Source organism: Curcuma longa, chromosome 8, assembly GCF_044706935.1.
Source record: "Curcuma longa cultivar G26 ecotype Majalengka, Jawa Barat chromosome 8, ITB_CL_G26_1.1, whole genome shotgun sequence".
NCBI lineage: Eukaryota > Viridiplantae > Streptophyta > Magnoliopsida > Zingiberales > Zingiberaceae > Curcuma > Curcuma longa.
Genome location: NC_133868.1, coordinates 5,317,442 through 5,341,233, shown reverse-complemented (window position 1 = coordinate 5,341,233; position 23,792 = coordinate 5,317,442). Strand labels below are relative to the sequence as shown.

Here is a 23,792-nt window from a genome sequence, read left to right as displayed (position 1 = left end):
ATTTTTATGCTTAATTGAGTGTCATTTATCTAAAGTAGTTCGAGTTCGATCGAATTGGAGGTGTTTAATTGTCGAGAAATAATATGTAGCATGAAAAAATTCAACATGAAATCAACATGACACACTTAAATGTATATTTGTGGGTCCTACTACATGGATATGGGATCTACTGTATGCAGTGTGTCATGTTGGTTTCATGTTGGACTTTTTCATACTATATATCATTGTTCTTAATTGTCCAAGTTTGAATCGGTTGAACTCTAATTGGCTCGTCAAGATGAGTTAGTTTAGAGTAGTCACTTCGGCCTCTAAATTTCCTATATTATGATATTTTTTTTGTCAGTAAAATTGGTATAAATTTTTAAGAGGTTAGTTTGGCTGTATTATATAATTTTTTAAAAATCATATTAATTAGCTTAAATAATTATTTATATTATTTTTATATAATTTAAATAATTATAGAGAGTATATTTTTTATTTAAAAAAATTAAGGTACTTACCCTTTATTTATTTAGTGTTTTTTATAAAAAAAAAAATATTTGTATAACCAACTAATTCTGTTGGAATTTCGAAATCTTCTCACCGCGTGATTTATCTCGTCCGTTTAAAAGGCGCGTGCACCAAGTCTTCTCCTCCAGGAACCCTAATAACCCTTCCTCCCTCACGCCTCCTCGTTGTAGCCGCTGCCTCCTCCTCGGCGTCTCGCCGTGTTCGTTTCCCCTGTGGAATTCACGTTCGTCGGCGCGGCGCCGAGAGCTACTACGCTCCTGCACGCTCTGTAATCCTACATCTCTTCTCCATCCATAAAATGTTTTTTTTTTAATTTCTTTTGTTGGTAGTTTAACTGGTTGAGTCCTTAATTTGACTAAAGGAGTCTCTTTTTACGATGTTTGTACTTGTAATAGCGGATCAGCAAGTTTCGTTTCACTAAGCTCCTTGAACCTTAAACACAAAATAATGATTCTGAGACGTTTTTATTGTTCTTATTATCAGCTGCCTGAGGAAGGACTTCGTTGAATTGAAATATCCGACGATGGGGTTGGAACTGCATGGGTATGACTTTCCTGTTGGTGTGGCGGAGGACGGCTACCTCAGTGATTCGGAGGCTTTTGCTTCTGTTATAAACGTTATTGATGGTGTTCGGATGGTGAGAAGCCATATTGACCTTTTTACTAAATCTTTTGTTATAATATTTCTTAATAATCCAAATTCCACCTTCTGTTATTGAAATAACAGAAATGGAGGTAAATACTTTGATGAAAAATTCTTATTTATGGATATAGTCTTCTCTCTCAATATTTATGCTCTTCACTTTACTTAAGATTGATTATCTTTTAATGTAAATTGAGGCTTCAGGAAATGTTTTTCCCCCTTTCACTGTGGAATTTATTGTTTCATGCATATGGTTGGGAATAATTGATATGATATTTGGAACACTGTCCATTTGCATTTGTACTTGTAGAGATGCATTATTATTTTTTTCTTTTAGCGTTATGTTAAGGTCAATTTAATTGATAGAAGAACACTGGTGTTGTGAAGTAAACTTTGATATGGAGCAGTAATTTGTTGCTTTTTTTAATCATTAAGTTAATTTCAATGATACTTACTACAGCATTTAACTCTTCTATTTTATTTTCAGGCTCCATCTTTAGTACCTCAGAGCAATAAGGAGCAGTATGATTACCTTGTAACTGTGGTGAACCCAGGCAAGAGAATCGGTCAAGATGATGAAGCTTTGACGGCGGTTGGTGGTCATATGTAAACTGAGATCTATTCATGATTAAAATTTTAGAAATTCAACATTCTTTCTCTCTTGATTCTACAGACAGCATTGAGGGCACTCTCAAGAGCTGTTTTTAGGCTAGATGCTGTATACCATGGTTCCCTATTAAATAATGTACGTTTATGGACTCTTCTAGAATGCATATTCTCACTCTTTTTCAATGTTTCATTTTTTAACTTACAACCTGCCATATGTTTCTTAGATTTTTATGTCATCCATTTGGGATTATGGGTTAGATGCAAGAAATGCATTGCTTGAATTGATCACTGCATTGGTATGCATCTAATATTTTTTTTTATGCTCACTTTATGTATGAAATTTGCTGATGTAATCCATTGGATCTTCTGACACCAGGCCGCTGTACCTGAAAAATTTCTTGACAATTGTTTGTATATGCTTTTGCACAACTTTCGGCCACCTCGTCAGTTAAAGGCACCCCTTAATCAATCGAAAAGATGGCTCATGAGAAAGGAAGAAGTTCGTCGTGAAGTTTATTTGGCATTGCATTGCATTAATACTTTAGTACCTCTTGCTCCAGCACGACTGAAGATTTTAATTGACAAACTTATGCCTAGATTCACTGAAGACAAATATGTAAGCCATAAAACATAGAAATGAAATGATATATCAAACAAAGGCTCAATTGTCACTATTTGCAGGTTTTGATGACATATGTTGAGGGCATACTTGGACTAGAAAGAAATGAAATTGGAAAATTCCTTGGAAGCACAGTGTTGGCCAGAGTGGTGGATTTGCTGATAGACTTGGATGTGAGTATCTGGTTTGTTTGGTTTCTGAATTATTTTTCTAGATTAACTGAATGGTGTGAAATTCTCATCTTCTTGTGCGACAGGTAAACATACCCTGGGAAGACATTCTTCAGGAAGAACCGAACAAAGACATATTTGCAATTGAACTTGGAGAGTGTAATGAAGATGATGAATATACTACAGTACATGATCTATGAGCATATCTTTTTCCCATTTTCTTCTCAAAATTTTTAGTGAAGACTTAAACACATTGTCTTACTTTTGTAGCCTAATATGGACACTGTGGATTTAGCGAAGAACACCTTTGCTGACAAATTGGATGGTTTGATGGTGGTGGCATGTGAACATCTTAAATCATGTTCAGAGAGTGGCCAGTTATTAGAGGTACGCTTCTTTGAAACCTCTTTGTTTTTACAAATCTCTTAGTATTTAACTGGTGTGGTAGTTAGAGAAATTCTATAGTATGTTGATTTCTTCAAAAACGAATGCTGAATAATGTGATTTGTTTAGAAGGTAAAGAAGAGTCTTACTTAAGAAGCTGGTTTTAGGATTTCCCTGCTGATTATTTGAAATGCAACTTTTATTTTGTTGTAAACACTCACAAAGAAGGTAAAAGGGTGACCGCAAAATGAACATGGCTAACATGAATCAAGAAGTAAGAATAAGAAATATGTAAAGAGATCTGCAGTTTTGGATCATTAACAGTGCATTTGAAGTTTATTGACCTGAGTCAGTTTGCTGTTCGGATATGTAGCAGAAAATATGAACAAGAGTCATTTTTGTTAGTGGCTTTATACTTCTTTTCTTCTAGGTGAAATTGAATTGGCATTGCCTGAAGTATTGCATATTGTAACAAACATGAATGCTCAATCCTACAAATAAATGCTATCTGCATGTTGAATGTCTTGAAATTACTGCCTTTGGGCACTTTGCAAATAGTTTTGCCATATTTTCACATTTGTATTCTGGGAAGTAGGTGTTTGAAAGACTGTCAGAAATCTTCCGGAGGGCCATGTTAAAACTTCACAAGTCAAAGTTTACTCAGGTAGTTTTGTTTTCTGTTTCTTCACATCACTTTTTGATGTTTTTGAGATTTTGTTTGCATCTGTCTCATTGTTCTGTAAATGATATTTGTATGAACTCATCTAATTGTTTTTTGGTGCAGTTTCTGATGTTTTATGCCTGTTCATTGGATCCTGACACATGTGGTTTGAAATTTGCTATAATGCTTACAGATATTTTTATTTCGAAGGATGAGGATCCGGATTCCAGGTATTTTGGACATTTTAAACTAGAAATATCATTGGCTTCTGTACTAAGCAATAGCTAGTGTGCATGCATTGTTATTTTATAAGCCTGGACATCATTGGAATTTTGGCATTATCACATAATTATTATTGAGCAGCATACTCTATGTGCTACTGAGTTAATTGTAAAATTAGATCATGGTCATGTTAGCATTTTACTTGAGCAATTAATATGTTACTGCATTAGTATCAGATCTTATGGAATCATTGATCTACTTATTCAATAAAGTTACTCTTGATGAATGCCTGCCAATTTATTATTCTTCTGTATGCAGAATGAAGGCTGTTGCATATCTTGCAAGTTATTTGGCCCGGGCTAAGTTTATTCCTTCTTCCCTTGTTGCAAGCATACTTAAGAGGTTCTTTTAGTTTTCTTGTTTTTTCTCCTGTGTAGCTTTTTGTATGTATTTTACCTATTGGAATTATGAATCCTGGTTCAGATTGGTGGATTGGTGTTTTGAGTATTGTCAATTGCAAGATATTCGGGTAAACAAAATCAGTCCTCAAGCTCACCGAGTATTTTACTCTGGATGTCAGGTACATCTTAATCTCTTTGATGGCCTCATATGCTCAGTTTCTATGCAGAAATTTTCTTCTCTTTCGTCTGATGGAAAAGCTAGAGGGAAGAAAAAGATTAGGGAAAATTTTCCTCAATTTTTTTATTGCTTTCATTAGACTTAGGTGGAAAACTCGCATTTGCATGAATGGAGCTCAAATCCGTGCCATAATTTGTTTAATCTTTTTATTTTTATTATTTTTATTTTTGATGAATAATGTTTTAAATTTTTTTCAACCTTAGTTGTTTCATAACAAGGAAAGCCTAAATTAGATGGAGCTGACTTGTCTCGTTTGATTTTGAGAAATCCAGCTAATTTATTCAGTTTTATCAGATCCTTATTATGTTTGGCTGGTTTTTTCCCAATTACAAATAATTTACAGCTGACATATATTATAATATTTTTGTTCCATTGAAGATGCAAATAGGTTGGCAGAAAATAATATAATTTTTTTTATTTCTTTTTGATGTTCATGGATTTTTATTTTATTTCTTTTATAGGCTGTGATGTACATCCTTTGCTTTCGATTGCGATCCATCTGCGATGTCCCTCAACTGAAGCAGCTGCTTTTCCACCTGCCTATCGATTCAATTTTGCATCATCCAGTCTTGGATCCTCTTAAGGTATGTAAAAATTCATAGCTTTTTCGCTATAAGCTAAGTACATAAGCTGCTACCCTTCCTGCAGATTAAATACTGTTTTGAGAGTAAAACATCAGCAATCTCTTTTTCATCCCATTGGTTAAAAATTAGAGAACAGAAGAAAGAAGAGAGTTGAGGAAGAGAGAATCATATGCTAACAACAAAAACTGACTTATCTAAGTGCGAAACTTCTGAAACATTTTGAATTAGTTTGGATTGTCTGGATATCAATTGCTTGTACATTATGCAGGTGTGTTTGCCCTTGATCGTTCAGGAGTTCCTGAGGCAGGCACAGACTGCCCGGTTGTTTAAGAAACCCATGCTGTATTCCTACGACAACTCGTTCGAATCTGAATTCTCAAAGGCTTTTGGAGGAATTCAGCGCTTGGACATGTTCTTCCCATTTGATCCATATCTTCTAAAAGAATCTGACAGGTTGTTCCTTGTTCCTCATGACATGTATGATCTACTTCAATCAAGGATTTGTTCTCCGAAAAAGTCATTGTTTTTTTTTTCTGTTTTTCCAGATTCATGCGACCCAATTTCAAGTTCTGGGACATGGTGAAGACAACCTACAGTGACCACGACAGCGAGGGTGAGGACAGTGAGGGAGAGGACGAACTCAAGGACCTTCCCAAGGATATTGACCTCAATCTCTATGATGACGAAGATGATCTTGATCTGAAAATTGACAAGATGTCAATTACCCCGAACCCCAGCTTCCTTCACCAAGTAGCCACCAACTTCGATCAGCCATCTCGGATGCCGGCGAGAATAAGACCATCTCAGAGTCCTCCATCCCCTCATCATGGGTTTTTGTATACAAAGAAAGAAGAAAGGTGAGACGATCAAAAGATTTAGGAATCAGCTTGACCAAGCTCATTGTTGTGATCTTAGCTTTGGGAGGTCCATGTAGAGTCGAAGTATTACTAAATTTTGTACCTTTTTTGGTGAAAATAATTTTGACAAATTTATCATTGAATTTTTCTTTTGCGCATTATAGAATGTTTAATTATTGTGTTTTTTAAAAGGAAACAAAGACCTTAATTAATAGATATTAATGCCTTTGAAAAATCATTTATTGACATTTAAAAAGTAAATTTTTAGTATATATTATACTTCTTTAATATCTCATGTACGAAATTGTATTTTAAGTTTTCAACTTTATAATCATCAAGGGCTATTAAAAGATTTCTTCTTTAGATTTTGAAATATTTCTTTTTTTTACTTGATTTTAGAGATGTATGAGATTTCTTAGCCTTTTAAAAAGGTTTTCAGGTGGGTTACAGCCTTATCAATAAATTTAAAATATATTAAATAATAATAAAAGAAATTCCATTATTTAATTTCTATTGATTCTTTTTATAATTCTGATGTGATTAATTTTGGAACTCCTACGTATTCATAGCTCATCAGATAAATTCAAAAGCACACATAACTTCTCACTCAGTAATTAACATTCTAAATTTTTATCTTATTAAAAAAAAAATATTTTATAGTATGTTATAATTGAGGTTCAAATGGTGAATAGTTGAGATTCAAATGTCGAATACATTTCAGTAAAAAATGGAATCTATCACCCCAACGATTTCACACGATTGGTCCCACAACTATTTATGAAGAGATAAATCGAGAATTTGTAATTGACCGTTATGGAGAGGACATTATCTCAACTTCATTTAGATTCAATTTTTATTTATTTTAGTAAATCTATCCTGTACTAATTAATTCAACCAACGGTGAATACATCATATTTACTAAAGTCTCCAAATTATTATTTACTATTTTGTTTTAAATATTTGATTTATGATTGATCGGTAGTAATGAGGTGGAGTTAGTGTTGCATTAATTGAGTTATAAATAGACGGTACTATTTCTATTAAATTATTTTATTAAAAAAATGTAAAATTTAAGATTAATTAAACTCTATAAAACAAATCAATAAAACCGGTTCACTTAATGATGGCATCGCCGTCCACTAACATTAAAGCTGAACCGGGTTTGATTACAATCCCCAAAAACGCCGCAAAAGAAGAGCCACTTTGTCCCTCATTTCATGGATTACTTTTATTTTCACCCTCACATTTTTATTCTTCACATTCCACTCTACCTTCTATTCAAAAACCTCCAAAGTCAATATAATATGTCCATATCATTCTGTCCAAATTAAAAATTAAATCGGAATAAATAGGAATTTGATTTGTTTTGAATCCCGAAATAATAAATTAGCTACTATTTTTATTATTTTAAGGGGGGAAATTCGGAGAAGAAATAAATTTTAGAAATTAAGCAAGAAAAAATTGAAATATGAAATTACAGGGTTCAAAATGAAATTAAACTCTTTTATAATCCTTTCCATCGTCCACGGCTTCGCGCTTTGCTTATCCAAAAACAGGGAGCTTTTCTTGGCCGCTCGAGCTCAAAAGCTTCGAAGAGCGTCGCGTCGTCCTCCTCCCCGACCAAGCATGAACTCCACGCCTCACCGCGCATTCCTTCTCTTCTCCTTCTTCTCCTCCATGGCGGTTGCGTTTACCGACATCGACAGCGGAAGATACGGCAGGTGGAGATTGGCCACGGCGACCTACACCAGAGGCACATCGACTCCCGCCGGTAATACCGCCGTCGACCAAGTTAGATCCTCAATTAGCTTCGAACTGACCCAGAAACCCTAATAAAGGTCTCGCCTTTGCGCGCAGAGCGAGGAGGCGGCGCTTGTGGATTTGGGGATCTCGGCGACTGGGGCTACGGGACGAGCGGCGCCACCGCCGTGAGCGGCGCGCTGTTCGAGAGAGGGGTCGCCTGCGGCGGGTGCTTCGAGGTGCGGTGCGTGAACCACATCCTCTGGTGCCTCAACGGGAGCCCCTCGGTCGTCGTCACCGCCGCGGATTTCTGCGCCCCCAACTTCGGGCTCCCCGGCGACGACGGCGGCTGGTGTAACTTCCCCCGGGAGCACTTCGAGATGGCGGAGGCCGCATTTCTACAGATTGCGAGGAGGAATTCCGATGTGGTACCAGTTCAGTACAGAAGGTTAGAATTCTCAACTCCCTCATTGAATTTCTCCTAAAATTGTAGATCAACAACTTCAATGGAATCACGAGAGTTTGATGAACTCAATGGCACCAATTTCATGGCATAATTATTTCTCATTTATTGCGGGCTATGGTGCAGGGTGCAATGCGAGAGAACTGGAAGGATGAGGTTCACGATGTCAGGGAAGGCCTTCTTCTTCCAAGTGCTCATCACCAATGTGGCCGCCGATGGTCAGATTGCAGCAGTCAAGGTGAAAGGTTCGAGAACTGGATGGATACCCATGGGGAGAAACTGGGGGCAGAACTGGCAGTGCGAAGCGGACCTACGAGGTCAGCCCTTGTCTTTCGAGGTGACTAGTAGCGGCGGAGGAGGAACGGTGACCTCGTACAACGTCGCTCCGGCGAACTGGCAATTCGGGCAGACGTTCGAAGGGAAGCAGTTCAGGAACACTGAAACAAGACCATGAGTCTTTCTGGTGTTCGATAACTTTCAGAATCTGAAAATTTTGTAATGTGTACCTTATTGCTTTCCCTCCTTGTTGCGTTCTAACAGATTTACAACGTTTGAAGGAAGGATTCAATCGCAGCAGAGTTTGCTCTGGAATAAACAAGAACAAGAACAAGAGCTGTATCTGTTTGAAAATAATACAGCACGTTATTATCATTTTACATTTAAATAAATATTTAAAGGAGATTTGATATTCTGCGCGATCCCCGTTGCACGATTCCGTGAGCGACATAGTTGATCCATCACTGTTGCCGATGCTCTCGCTGTGCCATCCGGTCACCGTCGGTCCGGGCCTGATTGACGTGCCACTCATCGGCGCTTCGGCCGACGTCGGATTCCGGTCGGATTGTGGCCAGAATCCGACGTAATTTGGTCGGAACACGGCCGGCAGTGGCACGCGTTGTTTCCGACCAAATCGCGGTCAGATTCCAATCAAATCGCGGTCGGAGACCGGCTGAGGAAGGACCGGCATGCGACGGTAGCCCTTCCTCGGTTGGTCTCCGACTGCGATTTGGTCGGAATTCAGCCACGATTTGGTCGGAAATCGACATGTGCCACTGCCGATCGACGTTTCCGGTCAAATTGTATCGGATTCCGACCACAATCCTGTCGGAATCCGATGCCGACCGACGCGTCGGTGAGCGACGCGTCGATCGCGCCTGGGCCGACTATGGCCGGACGACACGGCGGTAGTGGTGAGGGTTGGGCGCGGAACACTGTGCATTTCCATATTTGGATGGTCAGATTTACGCATGATCGCGTGATGGATCAATATGACACTCATGGGCGCACACAAGAGAGTCGCGCAAAATATCAAACACTATATTTAAAGTGAACCTTCCTCCCTATTTCCTGAAATTGTTATTTTATTATTAGAAAATTATTTTTGCAGGTGTTTAATTCTATTGGTCATGTGAAAGGCGAAACTTCGTCCCTGTTTCTGGCACTGTTCTTTCTTTCTTCCTTTCTTGCAGTCCAAGCTAACTGCCGCCCTATATATTGGACCTTGGACTTGTAGCCACCCGCCTCGATCTCCGCCATGGCACTTGCAGGCGCAGTGGAACCTCCCCTCTCACCGGCCGCCGGCCTCGACCTCGACCTCGACTACCTTGACTTTCTCCTCCAAGGCTTCTACCGCGACCCTGCCTCCCACCACCGAGTGGGAGGAGTGCGTCGATTCGCCTTCAGGCGAATCTATCGCCTCTTCTGATCCAGTCTATCCCCATCTGGAGGTGGAGGAAGGCGATTCTGCCGTCGAGGGCTTCTATGTGGATGATTTCCTCGCTGATTTGTTCGATTTAGGGTCTCGCGAGGCTGAGACTCCCGATCCGGAGGCGGCAATCGACGGTGAGGGAAAGGATGGCCATAAGGAGGAAGAGGATGAGGAACCGGCCAGCAAGAAGCTGAAAAGGTATTGATTGATTCATCTGTTATTGGAGAAAATTGTGCTTAAAAAAAAAATCTGATATTTAGGGTTTTGTAAGTTACTCATAACCGTGTATGAACTCTGGCTCGTGTTGAAAAATTTGTCTTGATCATGTTTTTTTTTTTTTTTGATCTGGGTAATCAGTGATTCTGCCATGAAATCGAGACCGAGGACGTCGATGTACCTGAAGGAAAAGAAAGATCCGGATGCTTCCGCAGCGGAGCAGGAGTCTGCAGTGCTCTTTGAGGGTAAGATGCGGGGCCGAATCGCTACTTCTGATTTTTTTTGTTCGCAATTCTGAAATTTGCTTCTCGTTTCTCGCTTCATCAGAATCCCTGCCGATGGGTTCCCTGCTTTGGCTCGTCAGTATCATTTGCTCGTTCCTTCTTCCAGATCTGGGCGACCAGAATCTGAAGAACAGAAAGGGTCAGGGAATTGGCAACTGCCATGAAATTGTGATGAACGGAGGAGTGAAAAATACGATTTTGGAGATGATGTTGGGATCTAGGTTGGGTAATTTTGGGCGGAGGTGCAGAGGCACGAGGAGTAGGATTAAAAGGTTCGATCTTCTGCATGTCGTCGAGGTGCTCTAACTTGGTGGTATGTGCTGTGTTTACTCCATCGTTTCTATTGGTCTTCTAATGAGCATATTTTTAAATTTATAAATAACCTACTGTGAGAATATAAATTTAATTAATTATAGTTTGTATTTAATAAAAAAATAATCATGCTCATTGTATTCAAAAATAAATTGGAGAAAATTAAAATTTGAAGTTCTTTTTCAATAAAAATAAAAGATTGAAAAAAAATAGAGATGTCATTAAAAATTCAAGGAAAATAGTATGAACAATTGAATGTGATTACTAGTGTATTATTGGATTTACCTATAATTTTTACAACATTTGGACATTTTTTTATAATATTGAAAAATATTTTAACAAATCATGTTTGTTTCTTTGCCAAATACGGTATCAAATATAATCATATGTATGGAGGTGCCTCTAAATAGATGGGTAGATTTTCGTCAAAAAATTTAGATCTTTGAGAGTGAACAATCCAAAAGAGAGAGATATTGTTTCAAGGTTTGGGCGAAAAATCAAAAAGAATTTTTTATTTTTATTGTGATCAAAGTAGCACTTCATTTAAAAAGCATATAAAATTATTGTGATAGTTAAAGTTGTGATATTCAATAGGGGTGTTAAAAATGAATTCAAGTGGAATTGAGTCAAGGATTTTTAATTTTGGATTGGACGATTTTTGAATTGAATTGAGTTCGGATCACATTGATTTAGGTTGTTCTGAATTTAGAATTTAAGATTTTTTTAATAAAATAAATTTTATTTTAAAAATTAAGATATTTTAGTAGAATGTTGGTATGTCAATGGTGGAGTATTAAGATAAAAATAAAAAAAAAAAATAAAAAAAATGGATTATTCGGATTGATTAGGTTATATGAGTTTAGGTGTAAAGTTTTCGAGTTGAGTTTAACTCGGATTTGGATTGAAATGTTTTAATAATATTTTTATTTTAACACTCTTAACCTTCAAGAACTTGACAAGTGTCATTTTAATATTTCTAAAAAATGGGATGTTCTTTTTATAATCATAAAAATAGAATAAAAATTAAAAGAATGTTTTAAATTAGGTAAATTATTAAAAGGATATTTTAAAATCTAAAATAAAAGAGTATTTTATTAAATATTTTACTTTCAATATTATTAATAATAATATTATTATAACAATTATAATTAGTGTGTAGAAATTATTTAATAGTTGTTATAATATATAATATTTAATATAATATTATTACAATCACTAAGAGATACTATCTACGACCGTTTTTAAGTTATTTTAATTAATTTAACACAATTTTAATAAAATTTAAATAATTTAATATAATAGTATTTTAAATTTATAATTTAGAATTTAAAATTTTAAGATTTAAATTTCAATTAAGTTATTAAAGAATATATTAATATAATAGTAATTTGTGTATAATATTTTTAATTAAAGTGAAATAAATAATTTTTAAAATTATAATAACAAGTAGTTTTTACATGTATCAATTCGATCACTATTACATAGTTATAATTAAATTTTAAATTTTAAATATTATCAAAATTATTTAAATTAATTAAATTATTTTAAAATAATTATAATAGTTATTTAAGGAATTTTTACCTATAGTTATCAATAAAAGAATAATATCATACTCCAACAAAAGTAGAATCCACCACCCCAATTGTTTCACCTTATTAATCCCACAATTATTTATGAGAAAGTAAATTGAAAATTATAATTAACCACGAAAGAAAAGAATATTGTTTCAATTTCATCAAGATTCGATTTTTATCTATTCTAATAAATGTTTCATCATAATTACTATATCCAAAGGACAAATTATTGAATAGTTGCTATAATAATATTAAATAAAAAATATTTTAAGAAAAAAAATATCTCATGAAATCTTCTTTTGAAATTTTTTGAAAAAAAGAGACTTTTTGAATTTTTACCCATAAAAATAAGGGTCCTCGTTGGCTGTACCTCCAAAAGCATCCTAAATCACTTCTGAATTAAGTGCATGCCTGCTGCCAATTTCTTCAATGTTTTAAGTTATAAAATTCTCATTCTTAAGACTCTTCTTCCATTTTAAGACAAAATAATTGTCAAATCTGAAAGATTGAAACATTTATATTTCCTAAAATTTTATCTCAAATCGACCATGAACCCTCCTATATCCTTGACTTTTCATGACAAGCTGCAAAAAGGAAGAAAACATGGCGTTTCACTGGTCACCTTGTGCAACTCTCTTCCTTCCTAGTGTTTACTTTGGGCGGTCGATGGAAACGGACGTTTTGTGGTAAACCCCAGTAACGATTTTCTTTGTGGTAATTTTGTTGTCTCTGAGTCATTGGCACATAAGTCTCCTCCATGAACTCCGAGCAATTTATTTTTTATAATTTAGATGTCTGAACTCCTCTGATAAATTTGGAATACAATTTATACACATCTAAAAGTTAATCTCGAATAATGATCTTGTTTGTTCTCTTAAATGTTTTACCACCGTATCATACGAGATTGCCCAATGACTAAGAAAATTTTCAGCATTTCCCTCAAATTTTCAGCCAAAATGAAACATAGAAACCCAATTGATTTTATAAACCATATTCCACAACAAATCCATCTTAGAATGCTTCATTTCCCTCATCTAAACCAACCATCTCTCTGCAATTCTACTTCTTTGATGAATGAATAATTATTCTACTTTCTATGAACTTTGATGAATGAATATTCATATGTTTATTCAAAATTAAGCTTAATTTAACCATCCATCCTTAATTATCTTTCGAGAATACTTATTTTTGTATATTTGAGGATCTTTATGGCAAAAAAAAAGTCAAGAATCAATCTGACATGACAAATCAAGAGGTCATGGTCAACCCCCCTTCGACTGACCCATCGGCTCAATATCAATTACTCCGTCTGGCTTCAGCTTCACTTAGCCCGGCCCAAAAGACCATCGGTTGGATCGGCCACTAGGCCAGTCTGACTTCGCCACGCTTCCGACCAATTCAACTTCGCCACGCTTCCGACTAGTCCAACCTCGCTACGCACTCAATCGTCTCGGCCACCGCTTGGCCATGCTCCCAACTATCTCGGCCTCACTCGACCTCAACCAGTCCAATTTCGCCACGCTTCCGACTAGTCCGACCTTGCTACACTCTCAACCGTCTCGACCATCGCTTGGTCATGCTACCAACTGTCTCGGCCTCACTCGGCCTCGACCAGTCCAACTTCACCACGCTTTCGACTAATCCGACCTCGCTACACTCTCAACTGTCTCGGCCCCCACTCGGTCATGCTCCCAACTGTCTCGGCCTCGATCAATCTGACCTCTTCAATCACTCGGTCTCACTCAACCTCGGCCAGACCGACCTCTTCAGTCACTCGACCTCGGCCAGTCCAACCTCGATCGCTCTCAACCATCCGACCTCCTTGGTCTCTCGGTCTCTACAAACTCGGTGTCGCTCGACCTGACTCCAACTCGGCCTCTCTTGACCTATCTTCCGTACTAAAAGACAACCAAGCGTGTGAGCTCTGCCAAAGGATTAGGACGATTACTAAGTTATCAAGTCTGGTCCCCTAGATCCTCCTGTATTTGTACCCAGGACTAAACAACAAGAACAATCCGCACGGCCGAGCCATAGGGCGATTATGAGGTTCGCAGACTTAGTTCCTCAAATGCTATACTCTCCGCTCACTTGTCAGTAATTCTCAAAAGCTGTCTCCTCATATACCACCACAGCCTGCTCCCGTGTCAGCAGGAATGTTTCCTTGAGCGACTATATAAGCTCCCCGCAGGTATGAAGAACCCTCTCGCGACTCCAACTACTTCACGTTCTTCTTCTTCTTCTTCATTCCTGCTTCCTTTTGCTTACTTGAGCATCCGAGTGGTCTATCGACAATTCCCGACACCCAGCTAATTAGCTCGTTCAACTTCTTTTTCAGATCCTTGAACCAGTGGAGTCAACGATGATTAAGGTGGCATATTCTTGATTGATAGCTTGACCGTCCACCAGGCATCAAGTCGGAACAATATTATTTTCAATAATCTGACAAATCAATCTTTAGAATGAGCACCAACCACCTATTTGTTTTCATCGATAGGAAAATAGGCAGCTGTATAATTCTCTATCGATTTCATTTCATGAATCAAAACACAACATGATTCTGTGATTTCTCCAATCGGGATTGAAGAGTGACCACTTAGTTTGTGACAGGAGGAATTCTACTGAATTAAGATTCAAAAAGGGGGGAAAAGAAGAATCTTTGGTTGAAACAGGAATCGGAACTGCAAAATTTGACCTTAAGCAGATGATGGGAACGTACCATCTCATGCCGACGAAGAACATACTGGCGCAGGATGGCAAGCCTTGCAGTCTCAAACGCGAAGTACCCCAGTGCCGCAAAGCACGCACTGTGCAAAACCCTAGGGCCGATGCCTTGTGCCAGCCCTCCCCATCCTTCTTCCACCACAATCTGCCTCAATGTCTCAGCAACGTTCTTCCTGGCCGCTCCATGCGCCTGCGTCATCAGCCGGGTCTTGACGACATCCAGAGGCGTAGTGAGCGACGCCGAGATCGCCCCGGCCAATGCCCCGCACACCACGCTCTGCGCCGGCTCGAGAAACTCCTTCCCCGTTCGACTCCTCACGAAGCCCTTCATGTACTCAAACGAAGAGTAACTGAGTATACCCGCCGGCAGATTCCTCAGGAGAGTGGCGGAGTAACCGGCGTAGAGCCCCAAGATGCCGTCTTTCTCAAGGATCCGGAGGGCGACTTCCCACGATCGGCCCACGGCGCCGGCCTGCATCCGTTGGGTGATGAGCTCCTTGGGTACCATGACGGCGGAGGAAACGATGTTGCCCATGGCGCCAGCGGTCGGGGGGATGAGGAGGGGAGGGAAAGTGGGGATCTTGGAGAGGATGGACTTGCCGAGCTCGCAGGTGCCGAAGTAGATCGCGGAGGAGGTGGCGGACCCGACGACGACGGCGGAGACGCCGCGGTAGAAGCCGAGGATGCCGTCGGCGCGGAAGGTCTGGACGGCGGCGTCAAGGGCGCCGGAGTAGATCCGGGCGGCGCCCTTGGTCTGGAGCTTGGTTTTGACGGCGTCGATCGGGAGGAGACAGACATAGGTGAACGCCCCGGCGGCGGCGCCGGCCAAGGCACCGATGAGGGCGCGTTCGAGATCGGATCGGGACTTGAGGAGGGAACGGTAACCGGAGGGGGAGGAGGCGGGGGAACGGGAGGGGATCTGGGAGACGGAGAGGGAGGCGAAGGTGGATTTGGGGAGGGAAAGGGAGATGGCGTCGGGGAAGAAGAGGGCGTTGAGATTGCAGAAGGATGATACGAAATCTTGAGGTAGCGGCGGAGAGTAGTTGGGCGGCGGCGGCGGCTCCATTTGGAGAAGAAGATGAGAGTCATGGATGTGTGGCTGATTAACTTAACTGAAAACAATGTAGAGAAAATTTTAAAATGCCTCCCAATTTATTGGCTTTTTAATAACTACCCTCCTAAGCTTTTATAAATTTATTTTGTCCCCGAGGCCATGGTGCCGCGGTATGACATCCAAGTTGTCACCCAGGTACCCGCGATTCGATCCTTAGCTATGCATCTGGGTTGGCTGCTGCGTTCAATTCCCGATTTACCCTAGTGGTCGGTGGGAAACTTTCGTGAGACCGGATCGGACCAGTTACCTCAGGGATTGAGTCAATGCGACTAATTGGGATTATCATTTTTTCTAATATTAATAAATAATTTTTTAAAATATTTTTATATAATTAGCTTTAAATAACTGGGATAAACATATGAATATATGCATTTGCAAGTGGCAAAGAGTGATTTGGGTCCACAAATGCAGATAAGCATGGTGCTTCCAATAATTTAGTTTTAATAAATAAATAAACAAATTAATTAATTAATTAATAATAATTGTGAGGCAGCTAATTATCTTCATGGTCCTGACTATGATTTGGAAAGCGTTAACTGCGTTAATTGCCACCAACCCTAGTTAATATCTCTAGGGCTTGATGCTACTCGCTGTAATAATTGAGAAACTTTTTCAAAAAGGTCTCAGTTTTTGTCTAAAATTTTCCAAAAGTTTCGCGACCGTTAATCAGGGGCATTTTAAGGAGAATTCTGAAACTTTGAGGATATTTCTAAGATTGAAAACTTTTCGGAGATATTTTCAAAAAACCCCTCTCTCTGCACCCAAAATTTGTTTTTGTTTTTAACTTTTGCCCCTCGACGGAACCCAGACTTGGCCGTGGTCGGAGCGAGTGGTTCCGCTCCACGCCGGCGAAGCGGCGGCGTCTTCGCCACCCACCGCTTGCCTTCAGCCGCACTCTTCCCCAACCAAATCCGTGTAAACGAACCACCCACCCACCCTGCCACCCAGCGGCCACCGTGTCTTCTGCCTCCTCGCGTCTCGTGACCATTTCATTCATTCGTTCCCCCACTTGCTTCTCTCGCCGACGGCGATGCCGATGCCGTTGCCAATCAGCGAATGCCATGCATCTTCATCCTATCATCGTCGTTCATAATGCTCTTAATGCCATTATTATCCCTCTTCCAAGACGTCTTCGCCCGGACCCGCCCTCGTCCCGTCCCTGTTCCTGTCCCCCTCACCCCGCCTGGCCTGCGTGAGCGCGCCCAGTACGGCCGCCCATGTACCAACAATTTTGAGCTGAGTAATGCGTAAGCTGTCGCATGGCTTGCCTCGCCTGTCGAGTTGTCCCCGCAACCTGTTCGATGAAATCCCTCAAAGGCTACTTTTTCCCCCTGGCCAAACATTTACCTCGCGATTAGTCCTTGAGCTTTTTGGTAAATTGCTGGCTGGGCCAGCTCTCGCCTCGTTTGTCCCCGCGAACTGTTCGATGAAATTCCCCAAAGACGTGCTCTTTTACAAAAGGTGAGCGTTTACAGTTTACCTCACAAAACCCCAGAAAAAATAGTCTCGGAATTCTCAGAATGCATCTTTTTAGAGATTAAAAGGAGAAAGATTTAAGCTTTTGAGAAATTGTAGGCGGGGCCGCTCTGACCTCGTTTGTCCCCGCAAGTAGTTCGATGAAATTCTCCTCCCTGCGGAGTGAGGCGCGAGCAGTAAGATCGCAAAAAGCGACCAAATTGGTCTCGGAATCGTAAACAGTGGATTTCGAGAGATTAAAGAGAGAAAACTTGGTGATTTGGAGTTGATAAAGGTTGGATTTTTAATGAATCATCGAATGCGCTTGCAGAGTGGGGGCAGGGTGGCCTGAGCTCTGACAGCGACACTAAGTTCACAAGCTGTCTTCCATTACTTACCTTCCCCTAAAGCTCTCCTCAATACAGTGTGTACCGCCTACCTATCCGTCCTCTACTTTGCGTTCATGGCTTCTGCTTATAATTAGCCAGCAAAAGTTGCAGAGCAAGAACAGAGCTTGACTATTTCCATCTCTGTTTCCGCTACAATGTCGCGTGGTGGGGGAAGTTTGTCCACCTTCTTCGCTCTCGGCTTCGTGGTCGTCGCCATGGCTAGCTTCGGTCAGTTCGGGGTGGCCGCATGGCGGCCGTGGCCACGCCATTTCGGTAAAAATGCCACCTTGGCAGCCGCAGGCGTAGCGGCGCCGGCGCTGGGGGAATCCAAGAAGTTCGAGGGGTCGTCGGAGTTCGTCACGCTCCGGTACCACATGGGCCCTGTGCTCACCACCAACATCACCGTCCACCCCATTTGGTACGGCCGCTGGGCGCCGTCGCAGAAGCACATCATCCGCTGCTTCCTCCGCTCCATCTCCGCCCCCGCCGCGCCCAGCCCCTCCGTCGCTGCCTGGTGGCGTACTGTCCGCCTCTACACTGACCAGACCGGCGCCAACATCTCCTCCACTGTTGTGCTTGGTGATGAGCGCTCCGACCGGCGGTACTCCCACGGCCGCAAGCTCTCCCGCTTGGCGATCCAGAGTGTGATCCGCGACGCCGTGGCGGCGCCCCGCCGCCCACTCCCCGTCAACCCCCGCGGCGGGCTCTACCTTGTCCTCACCGCCGATGACGTTGCAGTGCAGGACTTCTGCCTCACCGCCTGCGGCTTCCACTACTTCACCTTCCCGGCCATCGTCGGCTACACGCTCCCCTACGCGTGGGTGGGCAACTCCGCCGTCCAGTGCCCGGGGATCTGCGGCTACCCCTTCGCCGTCCCACCCTTCGCCGTCGGCCTCCGCACGCCCGAGCGGCCGCCCAACGGCGACGTCGGCGTCGACGGCATGGTCAGCGTGGTGGCGCACGAGCTGGCGGAGATGGCATCCAACCCGCTTGTGAACGCGTGGTACGCCGGCGAGGACCCCTCTTTCCCGACGGAGATCGCCGATCTCTGCGAGGGCATCTACGGCACCGGCGGCGGCGGGGCCTATACGGGGCAGCTACTCGTCGACGCTGGCAGCGGCGCCTCCTACAACGTGAACGGCATCGGCGGAAGCAAATTCCTGGTCCAGTGGATTTGGAACCCGTACTTGAGCTACTGCAGCGGACCCAACGCACTCGATCACCAGTAGCGACCGCCATTTTTGCTCCAAAAATCACATTTTAGATCGTTTTTTGCTTTTCCGAGCCGTGTTCTTGCTTGTTTACTTTGTGTGAGGTGATCTATTTAGCTAAATAAGGAGAATGACGAGAACATGGCCGGAGAAGATCAGCTGCTCCCATGGAATATGATGATGATGTATCTTGGCAAATTATTGGTTGTATAAATTGGATTATCTTTAGTTGATCTCTGTTTTGGTCAATGAGTTTTTGTGGCTTGTTGGTTTGACGATGGCGAGAGAAGATGACCTTGAACAGTGACATCGTCGCTCTGTTTTGAAGCTTTTGTTTGCTTTGTGGCATGTGAAGAAGCAACAAGCAGATTGGAACGTCGCAGTGGATTACATTGAAATTTCAGAAAATATTGGACTTTCATTGCATTTCTAATAAAACATACGTGTATTGTACCATTTTACTGTAGTTTGCTTAAGGGCAAAAATTAAAAAAAACGTCATTTTATTTTCAAATCATAAAAGGATATTTTATTTTAATTTTTTTTATACGTCTTACCTCATTGTTCTGTCATTTAAATTTATCTAAATATCTTTAACATTATTTAGTATTATTATATCTTGTCTACTACCTGTTCACGAAATTAAAATGACCTGTTCACGAAAAATAAAAAGACATCTTTTAATTTTTACCCAAATATATTCTAATTCATTAAATGTTAATATTAATTTTTTAAATAAAAATTAAAGACTAAATTTAGTTTACAATGTTATAGGATTCTTTGAAACATACATTTAATTAATAAAATTGACGTGTCAGATGGAATTATAGGACACTAGCAAGAACTTCAATAAATTTTAATACTTGTCCAGCTCTTACTCTTTGCTCAAACCCTGATTTATCTTAAAATTTTTACTAGGGAACCAATCTTTAAAACCCTAAAAGTGAGTTCCATGCCATTGGACAGCACTAAGACTTTGGTGCCATCATGCCCAACAAAGTTGCCATTTGCAAAACTCTTGTGGCCCATAGATACAAGTGCCTAATGGATGTAGGATTATATATATATCCATCCGATTCGATTCAATAAAATTTTTTTATCGATCAGAATAATTCAAAAAGCACAAATAAGACTATATTGCAAATAGATAGAAAAAATCAAGAACTTAAGGTGATTTATTAAATACGAAACAGGATTGGGAGTTTGAGTTGAGGAGATAGTATGATATCTCTTCTCAAAAAAGATATCTCACACGATCATCGAGTTGAGAAAGTACAATTAATTAGCAACATAAATTAACAATAGACAAAATTCAATGAACATAAACAAAATAAATTAACAATAGTAAAAATGTAAAAATCAGAGATCACTTGTTCTAAATTACTTTTCTGAAGTTTATAAATTCTATCTCACAAATTAACCCCAAAACGTTTCAGATGCTACATAATAATGTTTATAAAAGAAACAGGAAAGGCAAATACTCCAATGTGGACGGTGTAACAAACCTCCTAAAGTGTGTTCAATCTTATCAAACATTGCCCATCAATGATTTCAGGATTTCTCGAGAGTCGACTTTTCTAAGCCACTAGAGTGCTGGCAGTAGCAGAATCACTGCAAAAGTAATCAAGCAGAAGTTAGAAAACCATAGAGCAAATTAAATAAGCTGCCATTTTCTTTGCATTTAAAAGATTGAAATGATTAATGCCTAAAATATATGTTGCTTCATTAAGATTTACACGCTTGATCAACATGTTATGTTAGTCTTTAGTGAAAGGAATGCCTAAAACATTGCTATTCCTACAAGAGCTGTTTAAATGAAAAGCATTCCTATTTCTGAACATTCAATATACTCTTGAGATGGATGCAGGATTACAGAGTTGAACACAGAAACTTCATTGAAATTTGTTGATTTGGAAATTTTGCAAATAGCTAATTATTGGTTATACTGAGTCAGAATTATTACTAATCATGTGAAAGAGATGAGATGAAATAGAATGGAAGTCTGTCTTTTGGTCATAGGCTAAATTGATAATCAGAAAACAAGTCAGGACAAAAATAATCAGGAGACATTCTAGGAAGGTGAGACTTCCAGGGAAGAGAAGCAAATGGCAGGTGAAAACTTGAGATGACAAGGGTATTCTATGAATACACCACTGAAAGAAAATTAATCATAATGGTTAGAGTGTCATTAAAGACATGTCGCTGACTTGACCATCACAGTAACCCATTGAAACAACAGTAATTGGGAACAAAGCCAATGGTGGATTACAGAACCCGCTTGAGACTGAGATTGATGGTGAATAAAACCTTGGTTTGTTCCACAAACCAGCTTCCCAAGCAAATAAATATTATTTAGACAGAAAGGGGAATAATTTTAAGCTGGAACCAACTATCGCTGAAGAAAACAAGAGACACTACAAGTGCATGCTCTACAAAGTGGATGATATTTAGCAGCAAGGACAAATCCACCATGCTGCCAAGTGAAGACACCAAATTATCACAATATAAAATGAACTTGCTATTCCACTGTCTGTCAATCAATGGATCAGTAGGTAGTTAACAAAAATTGGATGTCCCAATATGATTATTGTACCCAAGAACAAAATTATGAGACAAAACAAGAACCAAAACTGCACAAGATCAACCAATATAACTATTTTCATAAATCATCCTACATTAAAACATAATCTGAGTCAAACCTTTAATATAATGGTAATTTATTTGAGTTAGTCAAGTAAAAGTTGAGTATCTGAGGTAATTCATGGTTTTTTATCTATAGGCCAAGAGAATTTATCAGTACTGCATCAAATGTCACTCTGACAGTGCATTTTGTCCAATTCTTCTTTTTGTGAAGCCTAATATGTTGAAAGAAGAACTTGGACAGGTAAAGAAATTTCTCGATCAATTACACAACTACTTAAAAAAGAATAAACTTTAATTTAAAGAAATTACATCTTCTACCAAGACATTCACCGAGGAAGCGGAATCACTTTTGAAGGAAGTTATTCAGCAACAGATCAGACTGTTTTTACTTCAAGAACAAACATAAATTTCTCACTTTTTTCTATTCTTAGCACAAGAATAATCATTGAGAAATAGTTCTAATTCGAATGATTCAAAAAAGGTTTCTTGGTATAGCCATTTTAAAAATGGATGTAACTAAATTGCATCCAATAGGATTTGAACCTATACTAAAGGTTTAGAAGACCTCTGTCCTATCCATTAGACAATGGACGCTTTTCATTCCTATTTTCTTCTTTTGTATTCTTAGTTCATATAAAAGATATTACCAGGAAAATCCTTTATAGAAAAAAGGATGTACATCTAAATTGATGGCATGTATTTATAATACATAATATGTAGCGGGCGGGAATCAAACCCGCATCGTTAGCCTGGTAAGTGCTGCTTGAAAAGGCATAGGATTCAAAATTTGGAGAAATTTTAAAAAGCAAAAATAAATTGTTTCTCAGTCGTGAACTAAGTCCAATTTAAGCATAGGAAAGAATATAATTAAATAGAGATGGTTACAAAGAGATGGTGCTAATTAATACTCACTATTTCCAGCCTGGGGAAAGCTTCTTAGTCCTCTTGTAATAGCGAGCAAGGCGGTGGACCCTGCTCTCCACCAGGATGAGCCTAAACTTGGAGTCTTTGTCCTTCCTGTTCTTGGCCAAATGCCCCCTGATTGCTACAGCTTTCTTAATCAGGTGGTACAAATCTTCAGGAATTTCCGGCGCAAGTCCTACAACACCCCGATGCACAAAATCAACCAGAGAACACCCAAAATTTAGAGAAGCGTTTCGCAAAGAACAAACTTTACACACCATGACCCTTGAGGATCCTGAGAATTTTGCTCCCAGTGATACTCTTGACCTGGGCGATGCCGTGAGAATCACGAAGGATGACGCCAATCTGCGACGGCGCCAGCCCCTTCTTCGCAAACTTGCATATGCTTTCCTCCACCTGGCGGATCGACGCATCAACTAAACATAGGAAGACGAAACGACGAGCAATTCGAAACGAAATGAAGCAACAACTCACGTCTGGGGCGGAGATCTTAAGCCAGCTGGGGGGAGTCCTCTTGTACGGCAGCGCCGACGACGAGATGCCCTTTCTGAAGCCAATGACGAAGATAAACAATGCAACAAGACCCGAAATTGGATGAAGGAAGATCGAGGCGAGAAGAGCATTACCCGCGACTATGCATGCGACCCATGGCGGCGGCGGCAAGGTAGCAAGCGAAAGTGACGACGACTTTGACAGGGACGCCTGAAACCCTAGGACTTCTATATATAGTGCATTGATTTATTAACCCGGACGAAATCCTCATCCGGTTAAGCGGACCGTCCGGTCTAATTCAGTTTTTTTATTGTGAATTATATATCAAGCACGAAAAATAACAAAATGAAAAATAGTTATTTTTTTTAAAAAATATTTGTATTCACTAAACGAATTAGATTTTTATATAAATAGTTTTCAAAATTTTTAAAATTCAATAAAAATTTATCTGAACCTGATGATAATTAATGAGCACATAATATTCACATTTAAATAGATAAAAGTAATTATACAATACAGAAACTATTATTTATAAAAAAAAGTAAAGAAAAAAAATCAATAATAAATAATTTGGATACTCTAAATTTTATAGTGATTTTAATAATGTAATACCTAAAAAAAATTAAAAGATCCAAAAAAAACACATTGAA

At 39.7% G+C, this 23,792-nt stretch overlaps 5 protein-coding genes and 1 pseudogene across 5 annotated transcripts; 4 read left to right on the top strand and 2 right to left on the bottom strand.

The window, feature by feature from the left end:
- The first annotated feature begins 649 nt into the window (after window positions 1–649).
- Window positions 650–6,048, top strand: LOC141833240 (RNA polymerase I-specific transcription initiation factor rrn3). The gene is made up of 16 exons (XM_074720637.1): window positions 650–778; window positions 994–1,147; window positions 1,640–1,744; window positions 1,826–1,897; window positions 1,986–2,057; window positions 2,138–2,377; window positions 2,443–2,553; window positions 2,637–2,735; window positions 2,821–2,937; window positions 3,530–3,598; window positions 3,719–3,825; window positions 4,136–4,219; window positions 4,301–4,397; window positions 4,918–5,040; window positions 5,309–5,493; window positions 5,586–6,048. The coding sequence occupies exons 2-16, from the start codon at window positions 1,034–1,036 to the stop codon at window positions 5,899–5,901; spliced, it is 1,911 nt and encodes a 636-aa protein (XP_074576738.1). The 5' UTR covers window positions 650–778; window positions 994–1,033; the 3' UTR covers window positions 5,902–6,048.
- A 1,402-nt stretch (window positions 6,049–7,450) lies between these two features.
- LOC141832767 (expansin-A16-like) lies at window positions 7,451–8,693 on the top strand. The gene is made up of 3 exons (XM_074720151.1): window positions 7,451–7,668; window positions 7,755–8,085; window positions 8,227–8,693. Exons 1-3 carry the CDS (start codon window positions 7,524–7,526, stop codon window positions 8,552–8,554), a joined length of 804 nt encoding a protein of 267 aa, XP_074576252.1. The 5' UTR covers window positions 7,451–7,523; the 3' UTR covers window positions 8,555–8,693.
- An 862-nt stretch (window positions 8,694–9,555) lies between these two features.
- LOC141832768 (bZIP transcription factor 50-like) lies at window positions 9,556–10,690 on the top strand (annotated as a pseudogene).
- A 4,017-nt stretch (window positions 10,691–14,707) lies between these two features.
- LOC141833892 (protein MITOFERRINLIKE 1, chloroplastic) lies at window positions 14,708–15,981 on the bottom strand. The gene has a single exon (XM_074721398.1). The coding sequence runs from the start codon at window positions 15,979–15,981 to the stop codon at window positions 14,818–14,820; it is 1,164 nt and encodes a 387-aa protein (XP_074577499.1). The 3' UTR covers window positions 14,708–14,817.
- A 1,638-nt stretch (window positions 15,982–17,619) lies between these two features.
- Window positions 17,620–19,312, top strand: LOC141833683 (protein EXORDIUM-like 3). The gene has a single exon (XM_074721169.1). It carries the CDS (start codon window positions 18,029–18,031, stop codon window positions 19,100–19,102), a length of 1,074 nt encoding a protein of 357 aa, XP_074577270.1. The 5' UTR covers window positions 17,620–18,028; the 3' UTR covers window positions 19,103–19,312.
- Window positions 19,313–20,435: 1,123 nt separating this feature from the next.
- LOC141832823 (small ribosomal subunit protein uS15-like) lies at window positions 20,436–23,347 on the bottom strand. Its single transcript, XM_074720199.1, has 5 exons — window positions 23,277–23,347; window positions 23,125–23,197; window positions 22,908–23,046; window positions 22,639–22,825; window positions 20,436–20,694 (listed from the first exon to the last, which is right to left on the bottom strand). The coding sequence occupies exons 1-5, from the start codon at window positions 23,297–23,299 to the stop codon at window positions 20,661–20,663; spliced, it is 456 nt and encodes a 151-aa protein (XP_074576300.1). The 5' UTR covers window positions 23,300–23,347; the 3' UTR covers window positions 20,436–20,660.
- Between the last annotated feature and the right edge of the window lie 445 nt (window positions 23,348–23,792).

Bases quoted from the DNA above. Each gene is read 5' to 3' on its own strand.
- LOC141833240 (XM_074720637.1), top strand. From the start codon at position 1,034: ATGGGGTTGGAACTGCATGGGTATGACTTTCCTGTTGGTGTGGCGGAG. The intron at 1,148-1,639 runs GTGAGAAGCCAT...TTTTATTTTCAG, and splicing joins TTATTGATGGTGTTCGGATG to GCTCCATCTTTAGTACCTCA. The intron at 2,378-2,442 runs GTAAGCCATAAA...CACTATTTGCAG, and splicing joins GATTCACTGAAGACAAATAT to GTTTTGATGACATATGTTGA.
- LOC141832767 (XM_074720151.1), top strand. From the start codon at position 7,524: ATGAACTCCACGCCTCACCGCGCATTCCTTCTCTTCTCCTTCTTCTCC. The intron at 7,669-7,754 runs GTAATACCGCCG...CTTTGCGCGCAG, and splicing joins AGGCACATCGACTCCCGCCG to AGCGAGGAGGCGGCGCTTGT. The intron at 8,086-8,226 runs GTTAGAATTCTC...GCTATGGTGCAG, and splicing joins GTACCAGTTCAGTACAGAAG to GGTGCAATGCGAGAGAACTG.
- LOC141833892 (XM_074721398.1), bottom strand. From the start codon at position 15,981: ATGGAGCCGCCGCCGCCGCCCAACTACTCTCCGCCGCTACCTCAAGAT.
- LOC141833683 (XM_074721169.1), top strand. From the start codon at position 18,029: ATGTCGCGTGGTGGGGGAAGTTTGTCCACCTTCTTCGCTCTCGGCTTC.
- LOC141832823 (XM_074720199.1), bottom strand. From the start codon at position 23,299: ATGGGTCGCATGCATAGTCGCGG. The intron at 23,198-23,276 runs GTAATGCTCTTC...CATTGGCTTCAG, and splicing joins GGTCGCATGCATAGTCGCGG to AAAGGGCATCTCGTCGTCGG. The intron at 22,826-22,907 runs GTGTGTAAAGTT...GGGGTGTTGTAG, and splicing joins CAGGATCCTCAAGGGTCATG to GACTTGCGCCGGAAATTCCT.